The sequence below is a fragment of the Perca flavescens genome, chromosome 15, assembly GCF_004354835.1.
Source record: "Perca flavescens isolate YP-PL-M2 chromosome 15, PFLA_1.0, whole genome shotgun sequence".
NCBI lineage: Eukaryota > Metazoa > Chordata > Actinopteri > Perciformes > Percidae > Perca > Perca flavescens.
The window spans coordinates 32,501-50,000 of NC_041345.1; the positions used below are offsets into that span (position 1 = coordinate 32,501).

The window sequence follows — 17,500 nt, forward strand, 5'->3', positions numbered from 1 at the left end:
CAATCCCACAGTTAGTCACCTTATTGTAAAGTATTCCCTTTACTGCAGTAAAAGTACTGATACCGTGTCCTATCTTCTGTGTTACCTGTACAGGTCGACCAACCGGCAGCCACGATGAGATGCTTTGGATTCCTCAAAGTCATGATGTTTCTCTTCAACGGGATCATCTTTGTAAGTTTGAATGTTGCATTAGAAATGTTTAGAAATGCTTCACAAAAGGATTTTTGTTATTTATTTTAGTATGTGTGACGCGCCACTTCGTATGCCATTATAGTTTATATATATAGAGTGTGGTCTAGACCTACTCTATCTGTAAAGTGTCTCGAGATAACTCTTGTTATGATTTGATACTATAAATAAAATTGAATTGAATTATTGGCGTGCTATCAAGACGCGTACTCTCTCTTTAGCGTGTTAATCAACTCCGTTTGGCCTCCATTGACTTCCATTACCTGAGATTGTGGTGAATTGACACCGTAGCGAGTGTTATGAAAGGGGGAGGATCTGACCTTCACCCAGGAGACCGGGGATCAGGTCCCATGTGGGTCATGTTTCCTAAACTCAACCGTAGTCTCGCGGTAACACGCCTCGTGGCTTTAGGAAGTGGGCGTGTATGTTTACACGAAGTCATGATGTCACGTTGCATTAGGCCAGTTACACGCTGGCTGTGTGGCGTGTCAGTTTATATTTGGGCTGCCATGGTAACAGGTTAGAGCGTGCACACGAAAACACGTGCGCGCTAGAAATAGGACCGACGTCTATTTTTCACGCGACTCGCCAGCGTGTTGGAAGAGTTTCCACACAACATAGAATATGAAAAGATGTTTATATGTCATTTAGACACAAATACATATTAATAAGTTACATGTTGATGTTTGAAAGTCTCGAGGTTTGGATATAAATGCAGGTATATATTAATGTAATTGATTTTGATTGATTTTCTAATATGTCAACCTGTCAATCCAGAAGGAAATATTCTGGAGCCTATTTCACCGTCAACACTGCCGACGTTGTCTCTGCTGTAGTCAGATCAGAATATGTTTATGTTTATGGGAAACATCCATGTTTCTGGTGGGAAAGACGTAGAAAACACCACGCAGCCAGCGTGTAACCAGCATTAGAAATGCTTCACAAAAGGATTTTTATTGTCCATCCATCCATCCATCTTTTACTTCCACCAGTACTGCAGGTTTCACTGTAAAAGATGCAAAGTGTGGAGAAAAATGTTCACTTTTTGGACACAGCAATGAATGAGTGCAGCATCTTGAGACGCTGGTGAGACAGAATGTGATTTGAAGTATCAAAATGGACGACGTTCTGTCCTGTTAATCCTCTTCCTCTCTTCCTGCCTCTTCTGCTCAGCTGGCGGGCGCCGCCATCCTGGGCGTGGGGATCTGGGTGAAGGTGGACAGCGGCTCCATCCTCAACTTCCTCGGGAAGATTGACAACGCGCCGTCGCAGCTGAGCCAGGTGCTCAACGTGGGCTACCTGCTGATCGCCGTCGGAGCTCTGCTGCTCGTCATCGGCTTCCTGGGCTGCTGTGGAGCCGTCAGAGAGAGCAAGTGTATGCTGATGCTGGTAGGTCTGTGATCTGTACTCTAAATATGAAGCTATACTGCCAGTGGCCCGGTTAGCTTAGCATGAAGATTGCAGGGTTTCCCCCTACCTTTTATAAGGCTGAGGCTACATCTGCTCCGCTAGGTTTTGGTTTTTAAGTGTTTGAGTTTTGAGCCAAAAGTGATCTCTGTTTTCACACAAGTGGTTTTATCTCTAGTACAAGAACTAGTCTCTGTTTAAACTGTCAGCTCCTCATTTGCATAAAATTGAAACAAGACAACTTTATGCAAATGAGGAGCGGCCGGCTCGGCTCGCCGCCTCTCAAATTATGAGTAAAATCTTCTAAACTGACCTTTGTTGATCTGAAATGAAGATTCAGCAAATGCACAGCCTTGTCTCTCTTCAGATGTTTCCAGAAACACTACTTTAGTCTGATATGAGATCAGATTGTGAACAAAACGCCATGATGCTCAGGGAGCAGCCAGACCCATGTGACGCGTTCGTCCAATCAACTGCCGGTTGGGCGACAACACAGATTAGCTTGGTCTGTTGCTATGGAGACGTATTAGGTCTCGTCTCTTCGGTGAGTTCTGAGGAACTTTCTGGACCGACTCGGGGAGACTGATCAGCTGACTGGCTTTACTGCTGATGGTCGGCCGTCTGGTTGGGGGGGTCTGGGGCTTTACTGTCATAACTAACTGTCACTAAGCCCCACCCCCTCCCCCAACCATCTTGTCGGTGATTGGCTGGAGTGGTTTGATGTATTTTGGTGCACAGCCTGTGCCCCTAGTGTCTGTGTTGTCTCCTGAGACAGGCCTTTTTCACGGTGTGTTCAGGGGCCAGGCAGCTAGCATATTTGAGACACAAATTAAATTGAAACCATGCAGGAACTCATAGTGCACCTTTAAGTTAGGTGTTTCATGTTATGTCATGATTCATGTAAGTCTCTTTCCACTTTTGTCACAGTTTCTGTTACAAACCTTTTTGCAATATTTTGAATTTTACTTCTTGTAATTTCTGGAATTCTCTCACTCAGTTTATTTAATGTGCCAAATGCTGCATGCACACAATGCCGATGATGAGGAATTCATACAGTGAAATAAATGGAAAATGACTAAAAGGTTTAACCTTCTTTTTAATGTTCCCAGTTCTTCATCATAGTCCTGGTGGTGTTTATAGCGGAGGTTGCAGGAGCGATCGTGATTCTGGTATTCAGACCCTTGGTAAGATAACACACAGTTGCCAGATTATCATCCCAACAGATGCTGCCTACTGGGATCTACAGCTGCTGTGTGTTTGCTTTCAGGCTGACGACTTGTTCAACAAGCTCGGCACGGCAGCAGTTCAGAACATCAGGAAGGACTACGGGCAGAATGCCGACGTCACCGGACTGTGGAATACTACAATGAACTCGGTATGTCATTCTGCTGAACGAAATTTAACCTTTAGGTTAAATAAAATAAAATAAAATAAGGTAGGCCGTTGAGTACAGGTTCTCATTTGCAACGGTGACCTGGCCAAGAAAAGCATGACAACATACAATTTCACATTCAGTACAATACAGGAACACAGAATACAATAGGCTGCATAAACACAGGTTAGGTAGGGACAAAGGCAGTACAAAGCTGGCGCAAAGTGAGCTGTAAGTAAATACGTCAATGGAAATGCGAAGATGGAAAGGTGATAACATAATATGCATGAATAGACAATCTGTAACAGAGGGGTCAAACTCATTTTCACTAGGGGCCACACTGGAAAAAGAGAATCCCACCAAGGGCCAGATATGGACAGTTTACTGACTTTACATTTTGGTAGTTTTTTTCCTCATTTTTGTGTCTTTCTCAGACATTTGTCACCTTTTTGTAAATTTGTTGCCTTTTCCGACACTTTTGTTGACATGAAGCCCTACAGAAGTCCTCAAAAGAGTTCCTTCTGGGGGAATTTATGAGTCTCTGAGTCGGCAAATCTGCCAAATTCTGCTTTGAATGTCAGCTAATTACAGTTTAAAAAACACTTTCCTGTGTTCTTGGTTTGGCGCACAACTAGGCGGGCCAAAATGTATTGTGAACCCTTATCTAATTGATAAGCGGGCCGGATCTAAATCTGCAAGGGGCCGGATTTGGCCCGCGGGCCTTGAGTTTGACACATGTGATGTATAACGTTGCGGAGATGTAGTTAAGAGTCAGAATACAGTTAGTGCAAATTAAGTTGTGGTTATAACGCAGTATATGTAAATAGATAGTCTAAATGAATGCTGAGAAGTTATACAGATACGGTAACATGTAATCTAGTTAGTGATGTGGGTCAGTAATAACACAGAGAATATGTCAGTCTGTCTAAATGCAGAATATAGTAAAGAGTCAATATACCGGTCAGGGGTGTCAAACTCAATGTCACTAAGGGCCACACTAGAAAATGGGAATCACATTGAGGGCCAGACATGTTTAGTTTATTGACGTGCTTTTATTTAATTGAAAGTCAAAAACTGTTGACTGTATTGTTGCATATTGTCTCATACAGCTTTGTCACTTACAGTTTGGTCAACAAAAGTCAGCAAAGACGTTCCTTCGTAGAGTTTTAGCAAATTTCTGAATGTCAAAGTCGGCAAATCTGCCGAATTCTGTTTTGAGTGTCTCGTAATTACAGTTTGAAAACAGTTTCTGTCGTTTTGGTTTCGGCGCACATATAGGCGGGCCAAAATTAGTTGTGAAATGCGATCGTTGTCCCACCATTTCACTGATGCTTTACGTAACGTAACTCTCTTTGTGTCCACGGTAGTTACGATGTTGTGGATTCTACAACTCCTCCGACTTCGTGGGTTCTCCGTATTATGTGAACAAGAACAACAGCTTTCCTCTGCAGTGCTGCCCAGGCATGACCAGCACATGTTCTGGAAATAACGCGGTATGGAGCTGAGGATAAAACAACACCAACATTCACGTGCATAATCCAAAACCTTTCTGGATCAATGACGTGTCCTTCTGCCTCTTTGTTTTCCTCAGACGATCACCGGCTGCTTCCCAAAGATCAAGAAGCTGATTGATGATAACACGGTGGCCATTGTGGCGGTGGCCCTGGGCATTGCAGTGCTGGAGGTATGACCTTATCTCTCCCCCACCCTTTATAGGGCCCCCTATAGAGAGGCAGAGTCCCTCGCCTCCCAGCAGACCACCCTGGGACCTTTATATGAACAAGAAAGAAAATATTCACATTTTAAGGACAAATCCAGCGCAAAATGACCCTACGGGGTAATAACGAGTGTACCGAGTCCACCGTTCTCTGGAACATGTTTTCATGCTAATCCAATGTGACCAGTTTTATCGCAAACCGCTAATCAGCTTATAGCACTAGTCGTCAGGGCAGAGGGTAAAGTATAAATAAATCTCTATTTCTACACCACTAACAAGGCTCAAAATATCACCACACTGCCACGGTAGCATCACGAGGGTCCCTACATGTTAACACAAGCATTGAGAACTTTGCAAGTGTACAGACAGTTTATTATCATCATTATATAGTACAGGCCAAGAGTTTGGACACACCTTCTCATTCAATGCGTTTCCTTTTTATTTTCATGACTATTTACATTGTAGATTCTCACTGAAGGCATCAAAACTATGAATGAACACATATGGAATTATGTACTTAACAAGAAAGTGTGAAATAACTGAAAACATGTCTTATATTTTAGATTCTTCAAAGTAGCCACCCTTTGCTTTTTTTGATAACTCTGCAAACCCTTGGTGTTCTCTCAATGAGCTTCATGAGGTAGTCACCTGAAATGGTTTTACCTTCACAGGTGTGCTTTGTCAGGGTTCATTAGTGGAAGTTTTTCCCTTTTTACCGCCAGTAACCAGTAACACAGCTCAAACACAGCGTTCGTGGTTCGACTGGTCCTGACTGCTTTCCCAAGATGGCGCCCGCATGTATACGTGAACACTACAGTCTTTATAATCTATCTTTATAATAAACTGTCTGTACACTTGCAAAGTTCTCAATGCTTGTGTTAACATGTAGGGACCCTCGTGATGCTACCGTGGCAGTGTGGTGATATTTTGAGCCTTGTTAGTGGTGTAGAAATAGAGATTTATTTATACTTTACCCTCTGCCCTGACGACTAGCGCTATAAGCTGATTAGCGGTTTGCGATAAAACTGGTCACATTGGATTAGCATGAAAACATGTTCCAGAGAACGGTGGACTCGGTACACTCGTTATTACCCCGTAGGGTCATTTTGCGCTGGATTTGTCCTTTAAGAAGCTGGAATCGGAGAACTATTTTTCATATAAAATGATCGCTTATCAAAATAGTTTTTAAGGCGATTCATAATAATAGTTAATAGTTGACAACTGATGGATTCATCTTTGCAGCTCTAATGGCTGAATGTGTGTGTCTATTGTCAGCCTCATTTCCCTGCTTCCCATTCATCTCTATGGGAGCAGCAGTGCAATGCATTCTGGGAGCGTCGCAGGGACTTTGGAGAAGCGGGGCATTGAGTCGCCCGCTCCTCATTTGCATAAAGGTGAAACTTTTTTGCAAAAAGCCAACTTTATGCAAAATGAGGAGTGGCCAGCTCGGATTGCTGCCTCTCAAAATCTGATAAAAATCTTCTGAACTGACCTTTGTTGATCTGAGATGAAGACTCAGAAACTAGACCCGGCCTATTTCTCTCCTCACATGTTTCCAGAAACACTACTTTAGTCCAATATGAGATCAGATTCTGAACGAGACAAACCAGACCCGCGTGACGCGTTCGTCCAATCAGCTGCAGCCATTGAGGTTGTAGGAGGGCGGAGCGTTGAAGAGACAGTGGTGGCGAGCCCACTAGCGCGCAGCGCTAACCGGGGCGATCCCATCTGTAGAAACGTGTTTATGGACCCGGCAGGTCGATGCACGAGAGACAGATTCTTCTGTTTGTCAGTTTCCTAAAATATAAAAGTGTTTTCCAAACAGTTATCAGGACATAGACGGCATCAAGCATTTAGTTATTTATTCATCTTATATCTTAGGGACCATGTACAGTTTTTAACAGAAATGTTGCCATTTGATGCATTGTACCAGAGTTATTACTTAATCTATCTATCTATAATTTCTATCTGTCTATCTGTCTGTCTGTCTGTCTGTCTGGGTGTTAAGCGCATATCTCTCGAACCGTTAGTCCGATGGATTTCAAACTTAACAGGTGTCCTGCCTTGGGCACGAGTAAGTGCAGTGCCAAGTTGATGTTGTTTGGATTAGAAATGCAAATGATATCGTTAAATATATATCGGTAAAACGAGCACATTGGCTTCACTGAGTGAGCAGTGAGGAGAGAGTCTTTGACTTTGAATAAACAAACGACAGTTCCCGAATTTGAGGACGTTTCAGAATCGCACACATGCAAAGCACAACAAGTGCAGACAGAGCGGGATAACGCGAGACGTATCTGTGTGTGTGTCCCTGTTTTGGGGGAGGTAACCTGCACTTCAGCAGACGCCACATGCAGAACGCTTTAGAACAGCGCGGGGTATGTATGTATTAAATTGCTGTGAGCTGATGAACACAACGTAGCCTAATCTCCGAGATTATTCCTTCAGAGCGCTGTGCAATGCAAGACCATCTCAGAGCTGAACCGGGCAGATAGCCTACATCAGATTTCATCAGACTCACCCTGGGTCGGGTTAACTGAGTCACCGACATACCCCCCAACATACCCCCCAAATCCCCTACTTCACAGTTAACCCTCAAGCCGCTAAACCTGTATGGAAATGAACACCTCTGCTGAAATGTTAAATTCCTTAATGATCCGACAAGCAGCAGGTGCTGGTATCGGCGCCTATGTCTTCCTCTGATGTAGACGTAGCTTACACTAAGTCAGTAGATAGTAGGCTATACAGTGGAGTTGCATATTAAGTGGTTCAGGGTCCTTCTGTAAGTCATTTTGGGGTACACTTTGGTTTTGATCAATTCTAAAAGCAGCAACACCACAGGCCAAGCAATCACAGCACTAGTTTTATATAAATGATATCTGCAGTCCCCAGGCAGGGCACACTTTAAATCAAACAGTAAAAACATGACAACATCTAACTAAACAACAAGACACATCACACATCCTACATCAATATAATACACACACACACACACACACACACACACACACACACACACACATCAGTGAGACTGAATATATTGTGTCATGCATAAATGTGAAATAATATCTATTATAAGATATTGCAAATACATTTAAAATTAAAATCAACACTTGATTAGCTATGAAAACAAATATATGTAATAGTATATCTTACTTTTCTCTCTAATTGTGTGTTTTACTGATATATATACACATATATATGTTTTCCTCAGATCTGCGCCATGGTTGTCTCCATGATCCTCTTCTGCAGAATAAACTCCAGGGGGGGGGACTAACTGAAGATGGCGACGGCCCAATGAGGATCTGTGTAATCCCTGGAGTCTTTCTACTTCCTGTTGGCCTCTAGAGGAGAGAAGGAGCTGAGCCTTTATGTTGCAAACAATGCCTCATCAATTAAAGACAGTTAATGTCATAGTGTCAGATTTTGTGCAATCAGAATTACTGAACGACATAAGTCTATTTTTACCAATCTTATTTGTAGTCTATCTAATAGATGCCGTATATGAATGTACATGATCTATTTCTTAAGAAGCCTTTACACACTGCCTACTTCAGCAGAGATCATTTATACACACAGCCAGTTATCCAGTCCCTCCAGAAAAACGTGATTATGCGATCGCATAATTCATAATTACTGTTTTTTCTTTTTCATCAAACTGCAGTTTTTGCAAGTTCCTCCAATTTCATCGCATAAAATTGCATAAATATCATATATAGCATATTCCATCGCATTTTTTAAGAAAATGTGCCGCATAATCAAGGACTTTTACCCTCAACAAACACATAACTCATTTTTCTGGAAGGACTGATTAATACGGAGTCGCACGGTAACTCTGTTTATCGTGATAATGAAACAAAGGCTGGCCTTTTAGACCCAGAAATCTACACTACTGACAATGTTGTTGCTACGATGCAGCTTGTAACATAGCAACAGAAATTATGCTTTCTTTGTATGTATCTTGTATGGTGATCGATTTTAAAATAAAGTGCAAAGTATTTCTGGACCCTGGTGAGTTTTTGGGTTCAATGCATTCTTGTGAACGGTTTTATGTGAAAACTTGCACACCGTATGATGTTCGTCTGATATGTTATTAAATTAGGGTGACGGTTAAGTTTAGGGGTCTTTACTGTTAAATTTAGGCCCTGTTTACACGAATACGCTCGCGGGTGAAAAAGACAAAATATTTTATCAGATGGGCCTTTCGTTTGGACCACACGTGTCAAACTCGAGGCCCGCGGGCCAAATCCGGCCCCTTGCAGATATTGATCCAGCCCGTGTATCAATTTAGGTTCACAATACATTTTGGCCCGCCTAGTTTTTGTAGCTTTTTCCAGACGATTTTGGGGCCTTTTCTGGCATTTTTTTTTCCAATGTCTTTGTTGCTTTTTACAAAAGATTTTGTCGCTTTTTTCTTTGATGGCCAAGTTACTTTTTTGGGGCTTTATGTGGACCTAACAGTAAGTAAGAAGACTATTTGAGACACGCAATAATCCAGTAAAAGATCCCTGACTTTTTCGATGAAATAAAAGCATTTGAATAAACTAAACATGTCCGGCCCTTGATGTCATTCTTAGTTTCCAGTGTGGCCTTTAGTGAAATTGAGTTTGACACCTCTGGTTTGGACGGTGATGATGTTTTTGTCACCGTCTTTGTGAAACCACCCTCCAGAGTGGAAATCTTAAAAACGCTGCACTGTCACGTTCCTGTCTAAAAGTCTGCAGACTCTACTGTCGTGGTGGCTGGTGACCCCCATATATATATATATATATATATATATATATATATATATATGTGTGTGTGTGTGTGTGTATGTATATATATATATATATATATAGACTGGCAGGACTCCCTGTTGTGTCACCTCCTTGTCTATCCAGACTAAATTGTCTGCTTTTGTTGTTCTCTTCTCCAGGTTTGGTGAGGGAGAAGAGGGAGAGAGGAGGAGAGGGAGAGAGAAGGAGGAGAGAGAGGAGGAGGAGAGTGAGAGAAGAGGAGGAGGAGAGAGAGGGAGGAGAGAGAGGAGGAGAGGGAGAGAAGAGTAGGAGGAGAGAGAGGGAGGAGAGAGAGAGATGAGGAGAGGAGAGAGAGGAGGAGAGGGAGAGAGGAGGTTAGTGCTGAGTTTAGTTATGAAGGAGCTGATATTAGTTATGAGAGAGCTGATATTAGTGCTGAGTTTAGTTATGAGAGAGCTGATATTAGTGCTGAGTTTAGTTATGAGAGAGCTGATATTAGTGCTGAGTTTAGTTATGAGAGAGCTGATATTAGTGCTGAGTTTAGTTATGAAGGAGCTGATATTAGTTATGATGGAGCTGATATTAGTTATGATGGAGCTGGTATTAGTGCTGAGTTTAGTTATGAGAGAGCTGATATTAGTGCTGAGTTTAGTTATGAGAGAGCTGATATTAGTTATGAAGGAGCTGATATTAGTGCTGAGTTTAGTTATGAAGGAGCTGAGTTTAGTTATGATGGAGCTGATATTAGTGCTGAGTTTAGTTATGATGGAGCTGATATTAGTGCTGAGTTTAGTTATGATGGAGCTGGTATTAGTGCTGAGTTTAGTTATGAGAGAGCTGATATTAGTGCTGAGTTTAGTTATGAGAGAGCTGATATTAGTGCTGAGTTTAGTTATGAAGGAGCTGAGATTAGTTATGAAGGAGCTGATATTAGTGCTGAGTTTAGTTATGAAGGAGCTGAGTTTAGTTATGATGGAGCTGATATTAGTTATGAAGGAGCTGATATTAGTGCTGAGTTTAGTTATGAAGGAGCTGAGTTTAGTTATGATGGAGCTGATATTAGTGCTGAGTTTAGTTATGAGAGAGCTGATATTAGTGCTGAGTTTAGTTATGAGAGAGCTGATATTAGTGCTGAGTTTAGTTATGAGAGAGCTGATATTAGTGCTGAGTTTTAGTTGATATTAGAGTTTAGAGCTGATATTAGTGCTGAGTTTAGTTATGATGAGAGCTGATATTAGTGCTGAGTTTAGTTATGATGGAGCTGATATTAGTGCTGAGTTTAGTTATGAGAGAGCTGATATTAGTGCTGAGTTTGATTATGATGGAGATGAGATTATTGTGCTGAGTTTAGTTATGAGAGAGCTGATATTAGTGCTGAGTTTAGTTATGAGAGAGCTGATATTAGTGCTGAGTTTAGTTATGAAGGATATTAGATTAGTTTATGAAGGAGCTGATATTAGTGCTGAGTTTAGTTATGAGAGAGAGCGATATTAGTGCTGAGTTTAGTTATGAGAGAGCTGATATTAGTGCTGAGTTTAGTTATGATGGAGCTGATATTAGTGCTGAGTTTAGTTATGAGAGAGCTGATATTAGTGCTGAGTTTAGTTATGATGGAGCTGATATTAGTGCTGAGTTTAGTTATGAGAGAGCTGATATTAGTGCTGAGTTTAGTTATGATGGAGCTGATATTAGTGCTGAGTTTAGTTATGATGGAGCTGATATTAGTGCTGAGTTTAGTTATGATGGAGCTGATATTGGTGCTGAGTTTAGTTATGATGGAGCTGATATTGGTGCTGAGATTAATTATGAAGGAGCTGAGATTAGTTATGAGAGAGCTGATATTAGTGCTGAGTTTAGTTATGAGAGAGCTGATATTGGTGCTGAGATTAGTTATGAAGGAGCTGAGATTAGTTATGATATTGGTGCCACTCTGTGCCATTTGCCTGAAAGTCCAAACTGTGGAAACATGAGCTCAGGTTTCCCATCAGGAGATTCAGGATCTACACAAGATAACATACAACACATATTCTATTTATCTTAATTAGGATCAAACTAAGGTTGATAAAAATACATTAGCAGGTGTTAATGTGTAACTGGTCTAACTGAGCAAACGCCATTTACGTTAATTTTAGATAAGTAGAGTTTGCATTTGCAGCCTGGATTTAAAAGTAGCAGCCAATAAGAAACCTGTGAGTCACCTAGCTGTGAGTGTCTTTGGACTCTGGCTTCATTACCTGCTCTACAGTCTGGAAAGAAATGTCATTTTCATGCTTGGGGGAGGTTTGTGATCTTTGGAGTGTGCAGGTTAATATAAGTACAGACAGACAGTGTCGGACTGGCCATCTGGAATTTGGGCAAATGCCAGAAGGGCTGCCTCTATGATATGTCTTTGGCTAATTTTGATAAGTTAATAATAATAATAATAATAATAATAATACATTTTATTTAAAGGCGCCATTCTCTGCACTCAAGGACACCGTACAGGGATGCATAAGACATTTAAAATCAGCAAAAAATAACAACACTAGAAACAACAGAAAGAGGCAGAGCAGCTGACATCAAGTGGAGTAGGTGGTTTTAAACAGATGTGTTCTGAGTTGCAATTTGAGTTGAGGGAATGCATCGATGTTTCTGAGTTGGGGGGTAATGAGTTATATATTTATTGTACTGCGGTGGAAAGATGCACTCGGAAGGCAGAGAGACTCATTTCCAAGCTTGGTTATTGAGAGAAATAGGGCCGGTGTGGTGCAAAGGCCAGGGCCGATTTGATCCCAGGGTTCAGGGTTTGAGTCTGACCTGTGATGATTTCCTGCAGGTCTTCCCCTCTCTCTCTCTCTCTCTCTCTCTCTCTCTCTCTCTCTCTCTCTCTCTCTCTCTCTCTCTCTCTCTCTCTCTCTCTCTCTCTCTCTCTCTCTCTCTCTCTCTCTCTCTCTCTCTCTCTCTCTCTCTCTCTCTCTCTCTCTCTCTCTCTCTCTCTCTCTCTCTCTCTCTCTCTCTCTCTCTCTCTCTCTCTCTCTCTCTCTCTCTCTCTCTCTCTCTCTCTCTCTCTCTCTCTCTCTCTCTCTCTCTCTCTCTCTCTCTCTCTCTCTCTCTCTCTCTCTCTCTCTCTCTCTCTCTCTCTCTCTCTCTCTCTCTCTCTCTCTCTCTCTCTCTCTCTCTCTCTCTCTCTCTCTCTCTCTCTCTCTCTCTCTCTCTCTCTCCTTTCATATCTAGCTGTTCTTTCCATTAAAGGCTGAAATGCCCCAAAAAGATCCTTAAAAATAAAATAAAAGCCTACCGAGAGGTTTTCTCGCCTCTTCCTAACTGGATTAGCGAATATCAGATTAGTTTCAGTAAAAAAACAAAAACAATTGTAGATGTAATTTACATCTAAAAATAACTTCCTTTACATAAATGAAGACATTTGCACCATACCTTGATGCAGAAACGGCACAAATTGTTGCATAAAACTTCACCAGGACAGTTAGCCTAACCTGACCAGATATTATAAGCTATAGCGTTACATCAGTTTTAATATTATATTATAATAATAATAATATTTATTATTGTTATTATTTTATCACCCATGGAAGCATGTGTCTGACTATTGTTGTTCTGTATTTATTGTTTATTTCATATTAATCTTGTATATGTTTATTTATGTTTGCACCATCCACCATCTAGCCCACTTAACGTGGTGATAAACCCTCGTGTTGTCTTCCTGTCGACCATCAAGCAACTTTTTTAATTAGACATTTTTGGTTGCTTTTCCTCGATGTTTATTTCACTTTCTTCAACGTTTTTGTCACTTTTATCAAAGTTTATTTTGTCACTTTTCCCGAAGATTTTTTCTGCGCTTTTTGGCGTTTTTATGAATTTTTTTCACAACATTTTTGTCACTTTTTTCAATGTTCTTTTATAAAAAAAAAAATTCACTTGTAAAAAAATTTAATCAAACTAAAAATTCAATGAAAGCAGTGAACTGATTATTCATTTTACGTGTGAAGAGCGATGTATGGAACTATCCACGTTACTTTTTTATATTTTCATTTGGTTGAAACATATTTCTGATGTAGAAACTTTTTTGAAAATGGGTCAAATTTGACCCGAGGACACCAGCAGGACAAACCTTTTTCTGATTCTGATCTAATAAATACAGTTACAACCATTCATATAATATAATTAATATATAATAGCACAGTCTATGGTTACAACCGCAGCAAGCTGCAAAGTTCCTCGGTGGCCACAAGGTGGCGCCAAATGACCAGCAGGAGGAGAGACTCAGAGAACACAGGTTATAACCATAGACTGTATGTTATTAATAATAGGTATTATATGGTTATAACCGGTTATAACTATAACACAGCAACGCTAACGCTAGGGCTGGGTTTAACCCTTGGGTTGTCTTTACGTCAACCATACTTTTTGTTTTTGGGGGTCTAAAAAATATTCGTTAATATGTCGTTTTGGTCGTTTAAAAAAAAAACTTTTTCCTATTTTTATTTTCCACTTCTTCCAATGTCTTTACTATAATAATAAGTAGTCTATTATATATATAAATATATATATATATATATATATTTTATATATATAATGTTTTCTGTGCTTTTTTTTTCAATGTTCTTTTATTTTTTCAACTCAAACACCCAAATTCAATGAAAGTAAAGAACTGATCATTTATTTTACTTCTGTAGGGAACCAGCCACGTTTCTTTTTTTTCTTTTTGACAATTTGGTTGAAAGAAACCCAAATTTATGATGTAGAAAATGGGTCAAATTTGAGCCGAGGACACCAGGAGAGTTAACTGTCCATGTAATGTTTAAATGTTTAGAGCAGAGATCTTCAACTGGGGGTCCAGGACCCCCAGGGGGTCATCAGAGTCACTGCAGGGTTTGCTTCCAAATATATTGTTAATTTTTGAAAGTTTTAATCAAAAATGTAAGTGTCTTAACATGAATCCAACATGCTATTAGCAAATATAAAACCCCACTGATGATAGGCTCACTGGCCAATATATAGCCACTATAGCTATCCACAGATATAGTTAATCCTTAAGGATTGACATGTATGTTTAACATTAAAACATGCCAACAATTATTATTTTAATAGCTTAATATTCATATGCAAAAAAAAAGGTATTTATAAAAGGCTTTAGGCCGCCCTACAGGCCCAGTTTAACATGCAACTTCATTTTATACAAATGTAGTATGTAGTATGGGGTCCCTGCTCCGTCTCTCTTTTGGTTAAGGGGTCCCTGGCTTAAAAAACGTTGAAGACCCTGGTTTAGAGGGTCAATGCTCAGAGACAGAAGCCCTGTCCAGGTTTAGTGATGTTGAGTGAAATACTAAGATTTCCTGAAGTCAGTGAAGTGAACATGGTGTGAGGAATGTCTGCAGGACAGCTACCACACTGTATATTAATTATATACAGAGCTACCATAGACTTTATATTAATTATATACAGAGCTACCATACACTGTATATTGATTATATACAGAGCTACCATAGACTGTATATTGATTATATACAGAGCTACCATAGACTGTATATTGATTATATACAGAGCTACCATAGACTGTATATTGATTATATACAGAGCTACCATACACTGTATATTGATTATATACAGAGCTACCATAGACTTTATATTAATTATATACAGAGCTACCATAGACTGTATATTAATTATATACAAAGCTACCATAAACTTTATATTAATTATATACAGATAGACTGTATATTAATTATAGACTGTATACTTTATTATTATATACAGAGCTACCATAGACTGTATATTAATTATATACAGAGCTACCATAGACTTTATATTGATTATATACAGAGCTACCATAGACTGTATATTAATTATATACAGAGCTACCATAGACTGTATATTAATTATATACAGAGCTACCATAGACTTTGTATTAATTATATACAGAGCTACCATAGACTGTATATTGATTATATACAGAGCTACCATACACTGTATATTAATTATATACAGAGCTACCATAGACTTTATATTAATTATATACAGAGCTACCATACACTGTATATTAATTATATACAGAGCTACCATAGACTGTATATTAATTATATACAGAGCTACCATACACTGTATATTAATTATATACAGAGCTACCATAGACTTTATATTAATTATATACAGAGCTACCATACACTGTATATTAATTATATACAGAGCTACCATAGACTTTATATTAATTATATACAGAGCTACCATAGACTGTATATTAATTATATACAGAGCTACCATAGACTGTATATTGATTATATACAGAGCTACCATAGACTGTATATTAATTATATACAGAGCTACCATAGACTGTATATTAATTATATACAGAGCTACCATAGACTGTATATTAATTATATACAGAGCTACCATAGACTTTATATTAATTATATACAGAGCTACCATAGACTGTATATTAATTATATACAGAGCTACCATAGACTTTATATTAATTATATACAGAGCTACCATACACTGTATATTAATTATATACAGAGCTACCATAGACTGTATATTAATTATATACAGAGCTACCATAGACTGTATATTAATTATATACAGAGCTACCATACACTGTATATTAATTATATACAGAGCTACCATAGACTGTATATTAATTATATACAGAGCTACCATAGACTGTATATTAATTATATACAGAGCTACCATAGACTGTATATTGATTATATACAGAGCTACCATAGACTGTATATTGATTATATACAGAGCTACCATAGACTGTATATTAATTATATACAGAGCTACCATAGACTTTATATTAATTATATAGAGAGCTACCATAGACTTTATATTAATTATATACAGAGCTACCATAGACTGTATATTGATTATATACAGAGCTACCATAGACTGTATATTGATTATATACAGTCTATGGCAGCTAGATTATAGACCTTTTTCACGGCAATCCAATCATTTTGATTTAAGGATGTTTTCTTTGGTATGTTTGACTTTGAAGCTGAATATGAAGGTAAACACTTCATTATACGTTTTTTATTTCTATATGCTAAATATCACATGATCGATAGCAGCAAATTCAGTGGTTCTAAACCATTCTTTTCTGGTTTTATGGTTTAGAAATTACATTAATTCAATTAAGTACTTGTAGTCGTGAGTGACCTCAAAGGGTTATTTATAAGGGTTTTGGGCCTGTAATGATTTATATAAATACATTTTAAAAAAAGGAGGAAAGGAGTTTAGTTATAGAGTTACGTTATGAGAAGCCCTTTATGTATGATCTATCCAAGGTAAACTGACTTTGTAACGAAAGTTTCTTTTCTATTTTTTATATTATTTTTTGGGCATTTTAGGCTTTTATTTATTTTATTTTTTTAAGATTATTTTTGGGGCATTTCAGGTCTTTATTTATTTATTAAGATTATTTTTGGGGCATTTTGGAAATAATGCGAGGACCACAATGGAAATAAGTTTGTAACTTTCTTGTGTTATCCTCGACAGTTCTGTTAAATGTGCAATGTCACTGTGATGGCATCTTGTTATGCATTTATTTCTGTTACTGTCTAATAAATCAAATCAAAAAAAATTGGGGCATTTTAGGTCTTTATTTATTTATTAAGATTATTTTTGGGGCATTTTAGGTCTTTATTTTGACAGGACAGCTGTAGGCTATACATTTAAGGGGAGAGAGAGCAGGGGGAACGACATGCAGCAAAGGGCCGCAGGTCGGAATCGAACCAGCGGCCGCTGTGTCGAGGAGTGAACCACCTCTCTCTCTCTCTCTCTATATATATATATATATATATATATATATATATATATATATATATATATATATATATATATATATATATATATAAAGTAAAAAAACAGAAAGATATATAGGCTACCTAATTAATTTATTGACTGACACACTGAGCTAAAATGATCAATAAATTAATTAGGAAGCCTATATTTCTTTCTGTTTTTTACTTTTGATGTCATGGAAATCAAAAGTTTACTAAGAGCTGTGGCGGCAAGCGCGAGACATTTCTACTAACGTTACCAGGCAACCACACACTCCTCTACTCAGCTGCAGTTTAC

General features: G+C 38.8%; 2 protein-coding genes across 6 annotated transcripts in view; both read left to right on the top strand.

Moving 5' to 3' along the window:
• The window catches only part of tspan34b (tetraspanin 34b), a 16,821-nt gene extending 8,485 nt beyond the window's left edge, over positions 1-8,336 (top strand). For all 5 annotated transcript variants that reach the window (XM_028599914.1, XM_028599915.1, XM_028599912.1 and 2 more), the window contains 7 exons: positions 94-171; positions 1,363-1,578; positions 2,706-2,780; positions 2,864-2,971; positions 4,336-4,461; positions 4,560-4,652; positions 7,900-8,336. In XM_028599914.1, the coding sequence (XP_028455715.1) occupies positions 94-171; positions 1,363-1,578; positions 2,706-2,780; positions 2,864-2,971; positions 4,336-4,461; positions 4,560-4,652; positions 7,900-7,962 (759 nt within the window). In that variant the 3' untranslated portion in view covers positions 7,963-8,336. The remainder of the gene's footprint in view (positions 1-93; positions 172-1,362; positions 1,579-2,705; positions 2,781-2,863; positions 2,972-4,335; positions 4,462-4,559; positions 4,653-7,899) is intronic.
• Positions 8,337-17,469: 9,133 nt separating this feature from the next.
• The window catches only part of LOC114570344 (NLR family CARD domain-containing protein 3-like), a 25,044-nt gene continuing 25,013 nt past the window's right edge, over positions 17,470-17,500 (top strand). The window contains exon 1 of the mRNA XM_028600632.1: positions 17,470-17,500. This exon is cut by the window's right edge and continues 151 nt beyond it. The gene's annotated coding sequence lies outside the window, so the exon portion shown is untranslated.